The sequence below is a fragment of the Echiichthys vipera genome (assembly GCF_963691815.1).
Source record: "Echiichthys vipera genome assembly, chromosome: 1".
NCBI classification, from domain to species: Eukaryota; Metazoa; Chordata; class Actinopteri; order Perciformes; family Trachinidae; genus Echiichthys; species Echiichthys vipera.
In genome coordinates this window covers 15,685,630-15,703,867 of record NC_139826.1, presented here as the reverse complement: position 1 = coordinate 15,703,867, position 18,238 = coordinate 15,685,630, and the positions used below count along the sequence as shown (strand labels likewise).

General features: G+C 41.0%; 1 protein-coding gene across 1 annotated transcript in view; it reads right to left on the bottom strand.

Annotated features, from left to right (window-relative positions):
- cd276 (CD276 molecule) overlaps nt 1-18,238 on the bottom strand; it is a 75,731-nt gene that overhangs the window by 12,916 nt on the left and 44,577 nt on the right. Inside the window, exons 5-7 of the mRNA XM_083915969.1 lie at nt 13,918-14,055; nt 9,816-9,857; nt 2,252-2,290 (exon numbers count right to left, since the gene is read on the bottom strand). Of these exons, the coding sequence (XP_083772095.1) occupies nt 2,268-2,290; nt 9,816-9,857; nt 13,918-14,055 (203 nt within the window). The 3' untranslated portion in view covers nt 2,252-2,267. The remainder of the gene's footprint in view (nt 1-2,251; nt 2,291-9,815; nt 9,858-13,917; nt 14,056-18,238) is intronic.

Genomic DNA, 18,238 nt, shown 5'->3' with positions numbered 1-18,238 from the left:
TTTCCCAAAATAGCTCCAAGGTTTTAGGCTTTCCTGGCCTATAGAGGTCCATGTGGAGGAATATAGTGTCTGACAGGCTGGGGATGGTTGATTGAACATGGGTCCTGAGGGAGTGTCCCATTCCTCTCCCCAAGAGCCACAGAGTCCAACGCTGCCAGCACCCTGGCTCCCATTTCTATTGAAAATGCCTGCCCTCCTACCGCTGTATTACTGCTGCTGCTCTTGGTCCAGGTCAGCCTGCTACTAGAGCGGAATCATTAAAAAATAGGGAATATAGCTATGCAGTCATCCTCCAGTCTGACAATATAAGTGGGGGAAAAATACACTAACTTCCTTGCTCTTTTCACAACTGGAGACTGAAGAAGTACCGAAGAAAAATCTAAACAAGAATGATGCCCAACACCAGGTGCTACACAATACAATCAGCATAACATAAATCAGGGCCCTAAGACAGAAACAGAGTTTAAACTGATTAACTCCAAGTAGAAAATATAACTATCCTGGTTCATCCTGGTCAAATGAACATGTAGATGTCTTTGGGTCTGGGAAATGGGTGTGAATAGCAGCCAAAACAGAGAGGACTTACCAGTCTACACTGGTCAGGGGTCACTAATGGGGCATTCAAACACACTGCAACAAAATGGTCCACCTCCACATTTCCGTGCACCAAACAGGAGGTCACACACAGAGGAGGATGTAGTGATATCAGGAGTCTGTCTATGTAATGCGGCTGCACCGATGAGGCTTCATAATTTCCTAGATTACATAATGATTTTCCACGTCGCACAGTAAGAATCCAGTGACTTTCTGTTTGTCTGTGTTCCCAGTTATCGACACCCTTCCCTCTCGTTCATCTACTATCCAGTACAGTTCAAGGCAGGTAATTTATAGCACCAGTACCAAATTTATACCCAAGTCAAATATGGACCGTCTATTAAAACAATGTTAAACAAAAAGATAATTAAAAAAAAAGATAAATAAAAAAGAAATATATTAATGTCAACAAGCAACAGTCCATTTTAAATGAGGTTGCTCTACTTGGTTCAACCACCTTCTTCCATTGTGTGAGAAGTGTAGCTGCCCATGGTGCTGAAAGTGTGGTCACAGTACATACAAAGAGTTTACCTAGTCCTATTATTCTGAGGAATATTTTTCTCAAAATAACTAAGCGTATATTACTTGCAGACAGTTTTTTTCTTCTCCAATACTTGTATATTTGCAGGGTGTATGCAGGAATCCTGAGGTTCAATTTAATACCTTTAAGACTTTTTTAAGAACCTTTCCAAATATTTTGAGACCACTTCGAGTTCTAACCAGCTACATCACCAACATACTTTTTTTTCTTCAGATTTACTATATATCTGTGTAAAGGGACCTTTGTGTAACTTTATCAAGCAGCTGTGAGACGATGGGTCAGTGAGCGAGTGCGCTAACGATTGTCCTTTTTAGATGATCTAGCAGGATTCCATAAATAAACTACACAGAATCCCACTACACGCCCAGACAATGAAGAAATTCATGCTTACTTTAGTGTACAACCTCTTTGGAGAAATATACATATTGACAAAATTGAATACCTCATAAAATGGGGTTTAAGACATTTCACTACTTTTTAAGGGCCTTAATTATTGCTCAATTGATTTATCAACTTTTAATTATTTTTAAGACCCTGCAGACACCCTGATTTGAATGAGGTGTGCTAATATACACATATAAACCGAAAAAGCATTGATACATTGCTTGAGTTTAGCAAAATGATGCTATTAAACTTATTATGCAAGGCTTTGTTACCACCAAAATGTCCTGCTGCAGCTCCTCAGAAGCAAAAGTTAGCAGATTGAAAACTTAACAAGGATGACACTCGATATGCATAGTTTTAGACGGACACGACTCACACCTTAAATGTTTACCATTAATCAGACTCTTATAGTGTCTTTGAGTAGGCCATGAAATTTATGTTTACATGCCTGATCAAATGGAATAGATGTCATATCAGCCACCCTTTGATTCCTAAAATCAAAATGTCAAGACTTTGCATGTTCAAGACTGTCTGCTGAATTAATGCAGCCTAGCCTCATTACAGAAGCACTTATCCATAGCCTACAGAGGCACTGTGTCCACCAGAGCATTACTGCTGAGATTACCATGCAATTGTGACAAGCAAAAAAAAAAAACAGTCACAACTGAGCAACACATAAAGATACAGAGGTACTTAAAGACAAATAGATGTCCATATTGCTGTCACACTCACCTTTATTCTCTTGGCCTTAGCTGTTCAGTAATGTCATGGCTGAAAGAGAAATAACAAACAATGATGAGCTCAAAATATTGTGTCATTAAAAGAACTACTGTGAAGTTGTCATGTCAGCATCAACATGAATGCACCCAGGACACATTTAGGATGTGTTAAGATCTAATCACTCAAATCACATTTGGAGGTAGTCTGAGCCATGGCTACATTCATTTGGCATTTGTCTATTGTCGCATGGACCCAAGCATCATTACAGGCTCAGTAATTGTTAGTGTGTCCCCTCCTCCTTCAGCACCCCTCCCCCTCTGCTCCATCTCTGTGAACCAACCTTGCCATGGCTAACAGGAAGCAGAGGGCACAGCGCTTTATTTAATTAGTCACAGCAGCTGAGTGCTCATGTGGAACCAAACAGGGGAGGCAGATTGGGGTAGTGAGATGGATAGGCACTCTCCCACCGGGCCTTGGCTGTGCTGTCAGAGGAGCATAGATTACATGACAGAAGGGGGAATGGGGGGTGTTGGTAGCAGGATGATGTAAATGGCATCTGTACAGGGGGATTCATCCCAGGAAAAGGATTGACTTCACTACTGAAGTACCCCTGTCCTCTCACAAAAGCACTCTTTCCACTGTTACTTTTGTCTAATATGCAAATCAGCCAGCAGTGGGATTGGCCTGTTGTTGTGATGCACAGCACAGAGTGGTTTGACTGCTTTTATTAAATGTGAGAACACTCATTATTCCAAATGATTTAGGAGCTGTTGTTTTTCTTCTACCTCTTCTGACAAGGATCAGGTGGCCTTTTTTGACTAGCAGTCAACCTCTGAGAGGTTGCAAAAGTATCATCTGCATCTTTGATGAGTTTCTTCCCAAACCCAAGTCAAGGGAAAGAAGAAAGTTCCTCTGCAACTGGCATTCTCCTTTAGGAATCTAACCCTTTCTCATGTAGAAGTAATCCATCACATGTTGAAGGTATGAAATATATAGAAACAAGAGGAAGAAGCGCCCACAGGAAATAATTATTTGTACATAATTAGAGAATTCAGTGCTACAAACCTAAATGTACGTATATGATTAATGTGATAGGTTTATAATTCCCATTATTACCCAACTAGTTTTTTTGGCCTTCGACACCAAAACAGCATCTCTCAGGGTTCACCCTTGGAGAAAATAGTCGTAAACATGTAGCTTACTATATGGTGCTGAACCAGCAAGGAACACGAGTGCAGTTCTTGAGTAATATGTGCGCAACTACTAAGCAATGGTGTGCTGGGAGCTCTTTTAATTAGCGCTCTTGAAGTTATCCAGTGACCCACATCTAATAATGAAGGCAACATGAATGTTCTATTTACATATCTTTAGTCAGTAATATGTGACCGTTGGGAGAGCCTAGTGGCTGAGTATGTGCTGCCAGTGAAAAAGGGAGGGCATGTCAACAGGAGCTGCCTGGGGGCTGCTTTCCAGGGCCATCTCAATTCAAACTGTAGTAATGTGGAATGGTGTGTTAGTGACCTGCAGGTCTGTCAAACTGGGTTATGGTATAAGAATACTGTATGCAACTTTTTTAACAAGCCTTGGTCTGGTAATGCCATGTGTCCAGAAAGTTTTTTCAGCGTGCCATTATAACTCTACCACCTGAAAAAATATACTGTGTGGCTTAGATAGCAAATTCATGCCATGTGGAGTTGTTCGCAAAGTTTATATTCAACGTTTCTCCCCAAAAGAGTGCACCTTCTTCAACATTCACCATGTGAAATGTAAAATTTAAAAAAATATATCTTAAATAGTGCATTGTTTACATCCCTGTTTACTTGCTTATTCTTATTCCTTCCTGCCTTTGCTTGTTTAATGTGTTGGTGTGTTACTGCCACCGGCTGTCAGCAGAATAGTATGAAACCAACTGCGGGATGTGAAATAAGCTGCCTGTAAATGTACAAATTGGCCCCGCTTATAAAAACATTGCTCCTTAGTGCTACTAGTGGTCAAAATCTCTATAAGGTGCCCTTAAAATCAATCAATCAAGATTAGGGAACAAATATTTTACAAAATCAAACAATTTCCTAACTAAAGTCTAATCCACTATGTATAATGGATCATATTCCCTGATAATAAATAAAAAATATGCAATTCCAAGGAACACACAGCCATACTCCATACCTAAATATTTCAACAACCTAATTCATTCACTCAAGATGCTACACTTTGATTCCCATGAGAGGCATAGGGTGAATATTATGTTCCTTATGCGTTAAGGTGCTGTATTTTCACTGCTTTGTGAATAACTCAATAGACAGGACAGAGGGGGATATAATAAGCAGAGGTGACTTTGACTCTGGTACAGCTGTCCTTGTTTCTGTCTGTCTTCTCAAGAGTCACCTTTAGACAGCCTTAACTAGCTAGCTTCTTAAAATTATTTCAGGTGATGAGCATCTGGGCTTGAAGCTTTACTATGAATTCAGCAACTGTTATCCATCTTTCAGTGGTGGCCTTGACATGAAGGAACCAGAAAAGTGTGAAGGGTGGGGCTTGATTGTGCTATCAAACTTTACAAGGCCCGATATTCCCAAATCTTCCACCTTCCCGGGACCTTGCCTTAGTTAAGTAGGGTTAATAAAACCGTTCTTCGCATGGAGCTCCCTTTTCATAGGGTGTGACAAATTTCTTCTTTCTGACAGTTCTTTGTCTATGAAAGTACTGGGTCACTGACTAACACTCTCTTCCAGGGCCTTGCTGCTAAGGCCTGACTCCTCGGAGTCTAGGATTTAGGGAGACAGGGGCCAGTGCACACAAACTAAAGCTAGCTTCTGACAGGAGGAGCTGCACTTGCGTGACTGCAGCCCCCTCTAAACAGCACATCATGCTCAGATTACTGAACACATTTCAGGAAGATGGTGGGGAGGTGAGGGATGAAGCCAGCAAGAACTGTACTCATTGCACATCTTCGCATGTGGATGTAGATAAGTGTACAACAGTGCTTCTTACTGTGTGTGGTGTGGGGGTTCCTTTCCATGTGTGAGCATGTGTAGACCAGTAAGTGTGTGCTCTTGGCTTTAGCACCTAAATCCAGAATTGAGCTCCACTGTTTGTTAAACATTATTTGCCTCCACTGTAAAGGCAACAAAGGGATGCTACCCCATTGCAAATGAATGAGCCCAGGTCCCTAGTTATCATGGTTATTGTTAAAATCAGGATGGCTTTGAAAGGGGAGGCGCGCTCACCTTTGGACAGCTCATTAAGATAACACACAAACGTGGCTCCCCATCATCCCGGGTTTATTAAAGTGGGGCTCATTTCAGCTCCTTTGTCTCATGGAGGAACCTCTGCCTTTGTCAGCGCAATTGGAACCAGATGGCAAAACAAAGCTTCCTGTCTGGAGTGCTTACAGAGTGATCTCAGAAGGCAGAGCCATTAGCTTGACTTCACCAGCTCACCACCCACAACGTCCACCTGGATCAACCAGGTGCATAGACGATGACGAGAGGCAAAGAGAGCGAAGGTGACTGCAAGTTGCTGTCTTATTGTAGGAGTACGTGCATACATCTCCCAGCTCTATTCTACTTTGCCCTGTCCCTTAAGCTAAAGCTGAACCTTAAGTCCCACTAGTTGCAGGATGGCGGACCCTGCCCCTGGCTGCACAGATCTCTCTGAAAGATTCATGAGAAAGGAATTAGAGAGTGAAAGTCATTGTCCCCCTTCACTCAGAGACTCTCCTTCACCTCTCTGCTTATTAAAATCACATGGTATTAACTTTGCCGTTCACATAAAGGCTAAATAATTAAATCAGACTAAAGAAGGAGTCAAATGAATAACTCTAATGACATTAACGCTTGAGGGAGAACTGCTGTGAGGGGTAGTCACTGAGGCTGGGCAGGCAGAAGAAGTTTGCTCTGCTTGCTAATGGCAAAATTAATTCTGGACTCATAAGGTCATTGTAAGCAAAATATCACATCGCTCTTATCAGAAAAAAAACCCATATAGAAGTAGTTTGTCATGGTTCACTAGTATTATGAAAAGCAAAATATGAGTATGGAGCAAAACCTATGACTTCTTTCAAATGTAAAGTCATAGGAATCTCCTGAAATAGCTGAACTATACTGAATATGTATAAAAGGAATAGTTAAACATTTTGGGTAAAAAATATTATTTGCTTTCTGGCCAAGAGTAACATGTGTCTGTAGAGTAAATATAAAACTATACAGCTAGAAACTGGTTAGCACAGCTAGCACAAAGTCTGAAAACAGGGAAACAGTTAGCTGGCTCCATCTAAAGGTAACCAAATTCGCTTACCAGCACCTCTAAAGGATCATATTACTGTTATTTCTCATTTGTTTAAATTGTACAAAAACAAGTGTTAAAACGACACGCTACAGTGTTAAGGGGGTTATGTAGAAAACCCCCTTAACCAACGGGTAGAAACTAGATAAAAGGGGAACTATTATGCTAATTGTGAGGCTCATTTCAGGTTTCTACTGGAACATGTTTACATGCTTTAATGTTCAGAAATCACATTATTTTTCTCATACTGTCCATGGCTACTGCACCTGTATTCAGTCACTCTGTCTGTAATCTTGTCTGTTATAGTGCATGCAAGCGTCTGACAATTGCGTTGCATTGACGCCCTCTCTCATAGAATACTTTTCACAGAATGTGTGGAACAAGATGCAAAATATGCCCCTGAAAAACAGATACTGTACATTTCTCAAGAGCCAACAGCATCACTTCACAGAGGCTTCTGTCTCTCCAGACCTCCCTCCTGCAAAATACACACGTACGCACCAAGCCCCCACCACAGTGACTTCCTGGTTGATCCATTACGGAAATGCCAAAAACTACAGTTCTGGTCACAAGGAGTAGTTTGTGAAATAGAAACAGCATAATTAAACCTATTTAACTGGACTGGTACAAAAAACATTCTAGTCTGTATGTTTAGGTCATATCTCCATGACAACACTGAGGGGGGCGAATTTCTTTGTACCAGGCTAGTTTTTATTTTATTGGTTAAAGTTTATGAATTATTAGGTGCGCGGCCTCTTGAGTGACAGCTAGCCTCTGGCCCTCACTTCTCCTCGGAGGCTAGTTGTCAGGATTAGCATGTTAACTCCATAATCTGGACCTGGACCGCGGCCATGGTGTAGTGGTGTTACTATAAGTGACAAGCTGGTTTGCTCTTCGATCAACTGTACAAACAGATGGTTTAGGAACACGTGTTAGCCCTGTTATGTCAATTAAATAGTTGCACTTGCACCATGACTTGCAATATAGCTTACTGAAATACACTAGATGCTAATCTGGAGCACCGGGAGGATTCGGGCTGTGAGGGTCGGTGTTTTCAATTCTACGGGCATGGTACTGTGTTGAAAATCAGTTTAAATCATAGATCATAAATGCTGGCTGCCTGCACTTCACTCCCGGAGCCGGTGTGTTTTCCACTGGACTGACACAGGAGTGCCCGTACTTGACTTGCGGTGCTGGTGTAATCTCCACTAGAGACATGGGAAATTTCCTGGTCCCGGAAAAAAATCTCAACATTGACTCCCACTCCTGTTTATCTAGTAACGTGTTCTTTTAGCCTAGCTCCCAGGCGGTGGTGCTAATGTTGCTAATTCAATTCAAGATTCAAGATTCAAGAAGCTTTATTTATCCCGAGGGAAATTATTGTGCAACAGTTTTGATACAAAGGCGGAAAAGGATCAGAGTAACAATAAGCATAAACAAAAATCAAATCAAAATAAAGCTAACGTCAGATTATTCAAGCAATGAACCAAGTGTGACAGAGTGCAACAGACGTCGTGGTTAAGCGTAGGTATATACAATATACAACAATACGCGCTGTGCAGTTTAGCACCAGATTGAATAAAATAAGTACAAACTAGATAAGTGAGAAGGAGCGATAAGTTATAAGTGTTAAAAATGTTAAAAATGTTGTTGTAATTTAGTAAACAGCCAGACGGACATACCTCCCTCCCCCCAAACGTCACATCAACGCCCTTTTTTGGTAAGAGGAAGTGTGGAAGAGTCAAAGTCTGACAAGATGGCGGCTCCTAGAGGCGAGTACGATTGGATCAAGTTGAGAGAATGGACCTCGACGGATAGGCTACGTCCATTTTTTATACAGTCTGTGATATGCACACACAATCAAGCATACACGACACGCAGTGACACTCATTTCCAGTGTCCAGACTCATCTGGTTATACCTTATTTGGTCCTGTTTAGCTACAACACATGTTATTAGATTTTTGTAGTAAACTAAGGTCTCGTATAGATAACACCTCATTTTAACTGCATGAAACAGCCGTTTGTGTATTGCTACATATTATGTTAGCATTGTCAGTGTGAGCATGTGAGCATGCTGCCATCAAGATTTAGCTTGAAGCACCACTCTACCTTATTACCTCACAGAGCTACTACTGTGGCTGTAAACTCTTAGTCTTCTTTATTTTTATTTCCTTGTTTGAATGCTAAATTCTGGACGGGGGCAACATTTCTAAATATGGAATATAGCTCTTTCTGACCATTGCCTTTGTTAAATGATTTGAGCTAATTAGATTTGAAAGAATAGTGACTTGTCAAACTCTGTCACCGGTGATGTCTGTCCTGGATGATGCATCATAAAAATTCAAAGCAATGTATTCCAAGTGACAATAATATGCATAACACATTTCAGCCAGGACTCAGGGCAAAATCAATTTGGCCCAGTAAACAGGATTATTTGAGTGCAGGGCACGGCAGCACTTTTGTTGGCCTTTTTGTGGAACTTGTTACCTTTAAATTTATAGACAAGATACATTTCACGGTTATAGCTGTAGCTTTGGGTCACCGTATAATGTAAAACAGCTTGTTGGCATCACTAAGTTTGTGCGCCCGTGCCCCTCTCTCTGACTGACACACACACACACACACACACACACACACACACACACACACACACACATACAAGGAAGAGTAATGCCACTGGGTTGCTGTGTTGAGCAGATCCGGAGCCTGGAGCTCATTTCTCACATACACTCATGCTTCATCAGCGTTCACTAACACTTCAGTAAACAAATTTAACATTCAGTTACTTGTTCTTTTGGGTCCCTACCATCCTGCCACCTGGACTTCCTTTTAAACAAGACCAGCTAAAATGTGGGTATTTTTTGTGTTATTTTATATTTTTGCAACTTCAGTGTTTTGCACAGTTCATCTCAATAACGTAATTAAACAATTTCAGATCAAACTTTGAATGGGATTTTGCACGTGTCAAATTAATTGCCCTGTTTACAGACTCAGTCAGGTCTGCCTGCTGATCCGCCCTTCAGTGGATAAAATGCACCATTGCCTGTTCCTGACGTTGTTCACAGCCTTGCATGTTTACACTGCTCAGAGTGCTGAATGTGAAAGATTAAACATATTTAAATATTTCAATATCGGTTTGAGCTGAAGGATGTGGAACTATAACAAGCTGAGTTTCAGCTATTTCCTAACCAGCATTTGTCACGAGCACCCGTGCAGCAGTGCTGGCTAAAACATACAGCAGAATCCCGATGCACGAGAGGCTGAGACTTGACCAGGTGTGGATTGGCTGACCTGTCTTTGACTCCTCTTCTTCCAGTTCCTTGGCCTCTTCAGCTGTGGAGAAACAGAGGAGCCATTATCAGTGGGAGCCACAGTACAAAGGCAGGCATGCAATGCAGACACTTCATCACAAGCCAATGGTGAGCTGATCCTTCACAGCTCAAAGGACAAGCTGTGGTGTGAGAGCTATATGACGACAAAGCTCAACACAATGTCACATCATATACACACACACACACACACACACACAAACACGCACATACACTTAGAGCCATACCCACCACCCCTTAACCTCCTATCCAGCCCTTTCGCAAAGACAGTAATCACATTAGGCTTTAGCTGTTGGCTCTCTGAAAACCCACTGTCAACAGAGTTAGGGAAGCAACCCAGTGATGGCTGTCACACTTACACACGTGGCATGCATGTACGCACACAAACTAAAAATAGGTCTGAAATGGAGTATCCAAGCGACTGATTTTAAATTTGATACATTTTTGACAGCAATTGGGTTTGAGATGCAATATTTAACGACTGGTACAAGAGATTAAACACATAATTAAACAAAATGAAATGTCAGGGCAAGACAATTTATTAGTTTGTATTCTTTACAGTACATTTGGCTGATTTTCTTTGACTTTGACATCTGAGACTATAATCCTTATTATTACAGCAGTAAAACATGCTGAGTTTTCAGATTGAAACTACATGTGGATAAGTCTACCGCTACCACATTTGTCTTCCTCTCTCATGTTGTATTTTGTAATTAGAATGTATAAATTTACACGCTGTACTGTAGTATTCACAGTAAATAGAGTGCTGCATGGATAATTTATTTTTGTAGGCCAACATGGAAGTTAACATCGCCCTGGTTTTAGAATTTTGCAGAAAATAAGCTCTGTGAAAAACAAAAGGTTATGATACCTACACATTTTGTTCAGCAGGATAATCTTCACAAATCAAAACCACTTGTATGATTTTTGAAGTGCGATCGCCAGAAATAAAAAGCTGATGTTCACATGCACTTCAGCACGGACGCATGACACATCACTACCACAAGCTCTCAACTGATTTCATGTGTTTGCCGTGATGATGTTTGTAGTCCCATTTAGCCACTTGTTAGAAACCACCTTTTTCAAGACACATACAAGCTACAAAGTTGACAAGTAGGTATTTATTGTTGTATTTTATGCTATAGTGTGAAAATCTCCTAAGCTTGTGGTAACCACTGACCATATCTCAGAAATCGAAACATTATCGTCAATCAGTCCAACATATGGTTTTGGTCATATAACTTAAGATTTTGTTATTTTTCTCTTGTTTTTTTCTCTTGCAGACAAGATGATATTTTTTTGGCAACTGAATCACTGGAATACATTTTGAATTAACCCGTAAATAATGTGCAGACTTGAGAGTAAAATCTACAAAAGCACCCTGAAAAAATGCAATATACAAATTCACATTTTCAGAACTTTGGTATAACATTTATATACATGTGAGCCTGTTTGCCTTCACTGCTTCTTTCAGCACCTCTGAATTGTCCAACAGTACCACTGTGGCAGCGGTGGTAATACCTTGGGGGGAATGGCTTTGATAGGAGAGTGAGGCTCATTTAAAGGCACCTTAAAGTAAGGGTGAGGATGAGGGCATCCACAGGGCATTGAGTGAGAACTGCTTCACTTGTATGTTGCACAATGTTATACCCCTATTGACAGCATCCCAGATGTGTAGGGGTAAAAAGTGGTGTTAGCTTAAGCACAAAAGCTGGACAAACCACATAAAAGACAAGAGAGTCAGGGGACAGAAAGCTACCCACTGAAGCCAGAAGAGTGTTACTGTTCCTCATCATCCTCCCTTCTGCCTCTGTGTTTCCCCCACAGCGGATTGCTGCAGCACTGCTGCTGCTAAATCCCTTCAAACACTGCTGTGACATCATAGCTGTTTCAAATTTAAGCAAAAGCAAATGGCCTCTTGGTAAACCTATAGCACTATAAATATACTGATTAGCAGGCCTACAGTAATTAATTAATGCTTGCACCCTAGAAACAGCAGAGCCTTCTTTTTAAAACCTTTGTCCATACTAGGACATAAGGCTTAATGACAGCAGTGTTTGTGCTGCGTAGGTTTTAATTCATTTTCTTTCCCTTTGAATATTGACTCTTGACGACCAAAATGAAACAATTTTGTTCATTTAAAAAAGACGACATGATAAACAGCTTTCTCTTGCCAATATTTTGATCAGGGAATTTATGAATGTCTGTTTTTATGAGCGTTCGCTACATAGACTCGGGAGTGAAATAAATCTGTGTCGGCTATTTCATTTGAGTCACGTGCACACAAAGGTGATCAATCAACGGCATTTGGTCCGCAGGGTTAACCCCTGTGAAACATGTGCACCACTGTTGTGAAAACCCCTAGGGATAAGTCATGACTTTCATCTGTCACACAGGGGAGATCTGTCCCACGTTACCTACACACGGTCTCCAAGTGCTCCAAGTCTGATTAAATCATATGCTTATCTAAATGTAAAATATGCTTTGGAGAAATGGAACAGCAGCCATGGATAGGTCACTTAAAACATATATCAGCTACTTAGTTATCATGTAAGGATGAAAAGAATAGAGGGATGAAAGCAAAGAAAAAAATAAGAGAGAACAGAACCATGCTGGTGTTGAGATACAACACTGCCCTTGGAGTTGAGCTTTCACAGGCTGCTCTGCTCTGTTACGATACACATTTGGGTGCTCCACATACATTATGACAGGTAAGAAAAATGACTTACTCACTTACTTACTTTTACTGACCCTTCCACCCTCACTACCCAGACACAGTGAAGAGAGAGTCAACTTCAATCTGGCCATACCCGGGAACACCATTAAAAGATAAGACAAGCACAATTAGGTTGCACTTCCCTGCTTCCTACCCTCCCCACAGTGCTGGATATGTGCATACCAATCCTATTTTAAGCCCCTCCACATCTGTATTCATACAGTATCATTCTATCAGGAGTATAAGAGTCTGCATGATATGGGAATCAGTCCGCGTTCCCACTCCACGCTCCGTGCTTAGAAAATAATGTACCAAAGACTGCAGGAGCATTGCTTGCAGGGGGACAGAATAAGGCTTAACATTTCAATAGAGCGGACAGTGGATGACCACAAAATCAATCCCGCCTTTGGTGTGAGGGCTGTAGGCAGGAAATGCAGCTCCTTTTCCACCCCACTGAAGAAAAGGGCCACACAACCCTATGAGCCTTTTTGCCCGTGGGAGGGACTGCATTATATTTTTCTCTTTTCATTTCATTTGATTTCATATGTTCCATGGAGCTATTTACTCTTTCCTCTGAGCCTGTGTCACTTCCATATTTATTTTTAAACCTCTGGGCCCTAGTGCAGACACTGGCTGACCTTTATTTAAATGTCTCCTCCTCTCTGAGCGGATCTCATTACAGCAGAGCTGGTGGCTCTGCACTATCCATCTCATTTCAAAACTTTTTCTCTTTGCACTTGCGGCGATCCTGAGCGATTCTGCAACGCTAATTACTGGACCCGAGTAATGATGCTCCTCTTTGCTGAAGATATGTGTTCCACCATCCGAGATCCTGCCTATACGCATTAAGGAGAACTCCCTCTGGATTCTTAAAGTTCCTTGAGCAGTTAATATCTCATCACTGCTGTCTGCTCTATCTTTCTCCGCTCTCTTTGTTCCTCCTACATGATCTAGGCAACATGTCGCAATTATACGTATCATCTACTGGGCCCACTATGTGAAGAGTGATTCTGAATTTTAATGAAGGCCCTGAGAAGGGTTGAAAGGGCCTGAGGGCATGACAGGTTAACATCCATTATTCAGCAAGCCCTTGAACTGTGTGCAGCAGGTCAATACAGTCCAAGAAAATGGAAATAATTTCATGACTCTTTTGTGTGTGCATACACATTTCATATTGTCCCTAATGAAGGCAAGTCAAAAACATGCGTTTAGCTAATCTTAAACATGGATTCTCAAGAGAGTCATCATCAATTAATTGTATTCCTTGTGTGAGAATATACACTGGTGCTGAATGTGCAGAGCCACCTCTCCCCTTTTTGTCCACCCCTCACTCTTCTATTCCCTGTACCTTCTCTCCTGGCCATCTCGCAGCTCTCCTTGATCTTCCTGCGGCAGACAGCAGCCAGGGCTATGAGCAGCACCAGCAGACACACGGCCAGGCCAACAGTTACCCACAGAGCCATCGGGGGGAACGCAATGTTCTGACCTGAAGCAAAGGGCAGAGGGAGAAGGGAGGGAGAGCCTCATTATTCACTCTTGCAGAGCTAAAATAAGAGCACAACTGCCATAGCTGTATCTCTCACCATTATTTCACCATTTGACAATTTTGCTGATAGTCCATTGTTGTACAGTAATCTGAATAATCCAGACTGCAGAACATGAAGTGCAACATGATGACACCGATGATGATGATGATTACTGCCAACATCATCATCTCCGTCTTATCATCTCCGTACAAGGTTTGACATTCAGATACGGTGGGACTGTCAGAAAATGAGCTTGAACCTTTGTGAACGGAGTAAGAGCTTCTTTACTAGTGTCCAATTAAGACTGTTGCGTCATTCAATGGAGTCCAGATGGCAGATCGCTAAGCAGTCGCACAAGACTATGTTGTCGTTTCACTCAAACAGCATTGGCACAGCATTAAGAGGATGTTGGCGCTAACTATCCCACCCCCTTCCTTCTGCTATGCATTGCTCGGATGTCTAAAGTTCTGATGTGTTTTCTTTAATATTCTATAACTTCTTAATGTCTACAATACATTTTTTTTTAACTTGAATGGGAAGAAAATATTCTAAATCAGTGATATATTTAAATAGGAACAGTAAAAAAAAAGCACAGTACATATTTCTGTATAGGATTTTTTTTATTTTTTAAAACAATGATAGCATATCTTTTGGACTGGACTACATTAAAATTACTTTGGAGACAATTAGACATCAAAATGGGTGACAGAATGTTGGCAAACGGCAAACTGATAAGGAGGAATAAAAATTGGTCAACACAGCAGGACGAAAAAGATATCAGAGACACAGCCAAATTTCCCTTGAGTATTCAAACTGAACAGAGGGAAAAGAAAAGAAAACAGTCGAGCCACTAAATAGCTGTGTGCCTAGCTGTAGCACAAACATGCCTCCCTCAGAGAGTGCTCGCTCTGGGTAGATAATAATAAAGAAAAAAACTAAAAAATGACTGGCACTGGAAAGAGGAAATGATGAAGCATCCGTAAGGGCTTGGCATCATCTATGCAGACATACAGCCCGGCCAAGATAGAGGGCAAATAGAGGCGTCCTTTTGGAGGTGATCAATTCTCAGATGGAAATCCAGTCCATCTGATGCTGAGAAGCAAATGTACCTCATTGTCCCACGAAACAAAGTTAATGAAAAGCCACAGAGGGAAATAGAGGAGAGGAGTAAGGACATGTTCACACCAATTATAGAAAAGGGGTCATTTTAAAAAGTAATTTCAACCTTTGTACTGCTGTTGTTTTTAGCCTTGATTGCAGCATGGCTCTCAGGATGGCAAAGCCAATCTGTTGTGTTGGACCCTGAATGTTCTTCTATCACAAACATGATAGTGTTTTGAGTGAATTGTGTAACTATAAAAATAGGTATGGATTTGTACCCTTCTCAGGATGAGCTGTTATAACTTTGGTGATCCCCTGACATTTCATCTGGCATTATAATCATGTTAAAATTGTTAAATGTTCAGTACCTTAGTTTATGATCCAATATTTGCTGAAATTAAAGCCATTCCTCTCAGTAGTTCTTCGTGCTTAGTTCTAATTTGCTAATTTATATGTTAGCATGCTAAAAAGCTTAACTAAGATGATTAACATGTTAAACATTACACCCGCTTAACGTAAGCATGTTAGCATGATGACATTAGTATGTAACCCAAAGCACCACTGTGCCTAAGTACAGCCCCCACAAAGCATGACTGTAGATTGTTGCTATTATTTCTCCTTGGTTAAACGGCAGATTATGAATAATGACCCCAATATAATAAAGAGACAATAGTTACAAGGGCAGATATTACTGTATGTTACATGTTATACAGAATTATACATTTCATGCGATTATTATAATCTAATTTTAAGGTCACCGCAGTCTGCTTAACCATATACAGGTATATCTATATCAAGAGAGTCTCTGGATTCACAAGATGCTATAAAAGACTCCGGTGCTGCTGCAAAGCAGAATAAATGTCACAGAGAAAGGATAAAATCTGGAAAGTCAATCTTGTCATTTTGATGAAGCTGCGTATGACTCCTCAGGCTAGTCATGACTGATGGTGCTGTGGCTCGCTGTCCACCGAGCCCTTCACTGTTATATTTAAAGAATGACCATCTGAGTGCCACAAAATATGTATGAAAGAGGATAATCATACACAAGCTATTCACATTGTACAAGTCTAAAAGTAACAAATGTGTCTAGTTCTTTGTGACGAGTAAAAAAGAGGCTTTGCTCTTTGTTTCTATTGTCTTTCTCATTCTCTTTTTATTCTCACACCTTCCCACCACACTCTCCCTCCCTCAAGGCAGACTGATAAAGACAAATGCTATAGTCGGCTATCATTGCTACGCTGGGGCCCAAAGGGCTGCAGGATCATATTTTTCTTTTTCTCTTGTTTGATGATGTGATTTTGTTTTCTTCAGAAATAGATTTGTCTCTAATGGCTCTGTTTACCTATCCTCTCTTTCCCCTTTCCCTATTCCCTCGGTGCAAGGGTAAGGATGGAGTGCTTTGGGCTGCACTGTCACATTACCTTCGTCTGCAGACTTCAGAGCTGCAGCAAACTTCCCTTCACACGTTTTCTGGATGCTATGAATGTGTAGCACACATCAGATCATGCATCAAAAAAGTGTTTACAATGAGTTGACATGATATGATAGAGAATGAAACAAGTCAATCATAATAACCGATTGAAATGCCACACTCTCATTAGGTTTCCTGTCTGTATCTACAGCCTTCGAATTTTGCTGATGTCAACACTCAATGGCAGTTGATTAATAAACATAACATGAATAGCGTAAGAGCATTCATATATGTACTCCGTCAGCATACATAAAATGACACTATAGATTCAGTATACTGTATCTTTTAATTTTGTCATACAATTTACTCCCACATGAAAGCTAGAAATTGCAGCACATTCAAACGGTTTGCAGCAGTTATTAGATTCAGTTAAACTGCGCTTTGTAGTGTTTGCATTTTGGCACTGTCTGCAGCTGCATATATTTTAATCATTCACATCAATACTTGTTTTGGTCATATGAAATGCCAAAATAACATGTAGTGGTCACATCAGCCTCATGCATTAGTAGATAGAAACAATTACAAAAACACCTATGCAATATAATGCAAAACCAATATATGATCCTATTTAAAATGTTCAGGTTATATTGAAACTGACTCTTCGAGGGAGTGAGTCAAGACTATGGCAGTTTTAGAGGCTATGAAATGGTGCTGTTGTATTATGTTCTATTATAGTGTACATATAATGTGATGTGCTATTGTGTCCATCCCTTGCAGCTGTTTCCTTGTTGAGCACTATGAAACTTATATTAAAAATGATATGTAATAAAAAGGGTGGCTACAAATGCACCTTCAATTAATGTTTGCACCATTTTTTTATAGGTTATATCGACCACACCTGGAGCACATCCTCTTCTGTTACTCCTTATGGGTGGTGCTTCACCAAAGGTGTTTTGTGTATCATAGGAGGCTACAGTAGGCTTCCATGGTAAAAATAGATATTTAATGGGGGCAGGCAAGAGTATGATAAAACACCACCTCCATATGGAGCCTCTAACACAGGGCACATCACCAGTGAGAAATGAGGCTCCCTTAGTCTCTGGAAGACACTATTGGGGACTCGCAAGGGGCCAGCTTAGGTATTGTTTGGGCTTCACTGAATGTGAGAGCCAAGATTTGCAGGCATTTTTACAAGCCTGAGTGTTTTCTTTCCAGCACCTTTGGTGGAATAAAGTGCTCCTAAGACTCCCTTGCCTGTCATCTTGGTTCTGCAACGTGAAGACAGTGGAGATCAAAGCTGCTTTCTCTCCAACTGTCAGCCCAGTTTTACCTGCCTAGAAAAAAACCTAGAGTCTTAAGCTGTGACCAAAGGAAAATAATGTCCCTTGACAGAAGGATGACTTCTGGCTAAAAAGAGCCTCAAGGCTCATTGTAGACAAGCTAGAGGGATGAGGAGGAGGAGAGGAAAAGTCAATTAGGTTTTTCTTTCATTGACAAGATGAACAACCTGACCTTATTCTGCCTGGTTGTGAAATAGAGAAAGAGAGGAGGGGACCTGTAGAGGAGCAGTGTTGATCAGAGAAGAGCGAGGGGGACTAGAGGCTAGCCCAGGGGTTGAGCAGCAGCGGGGC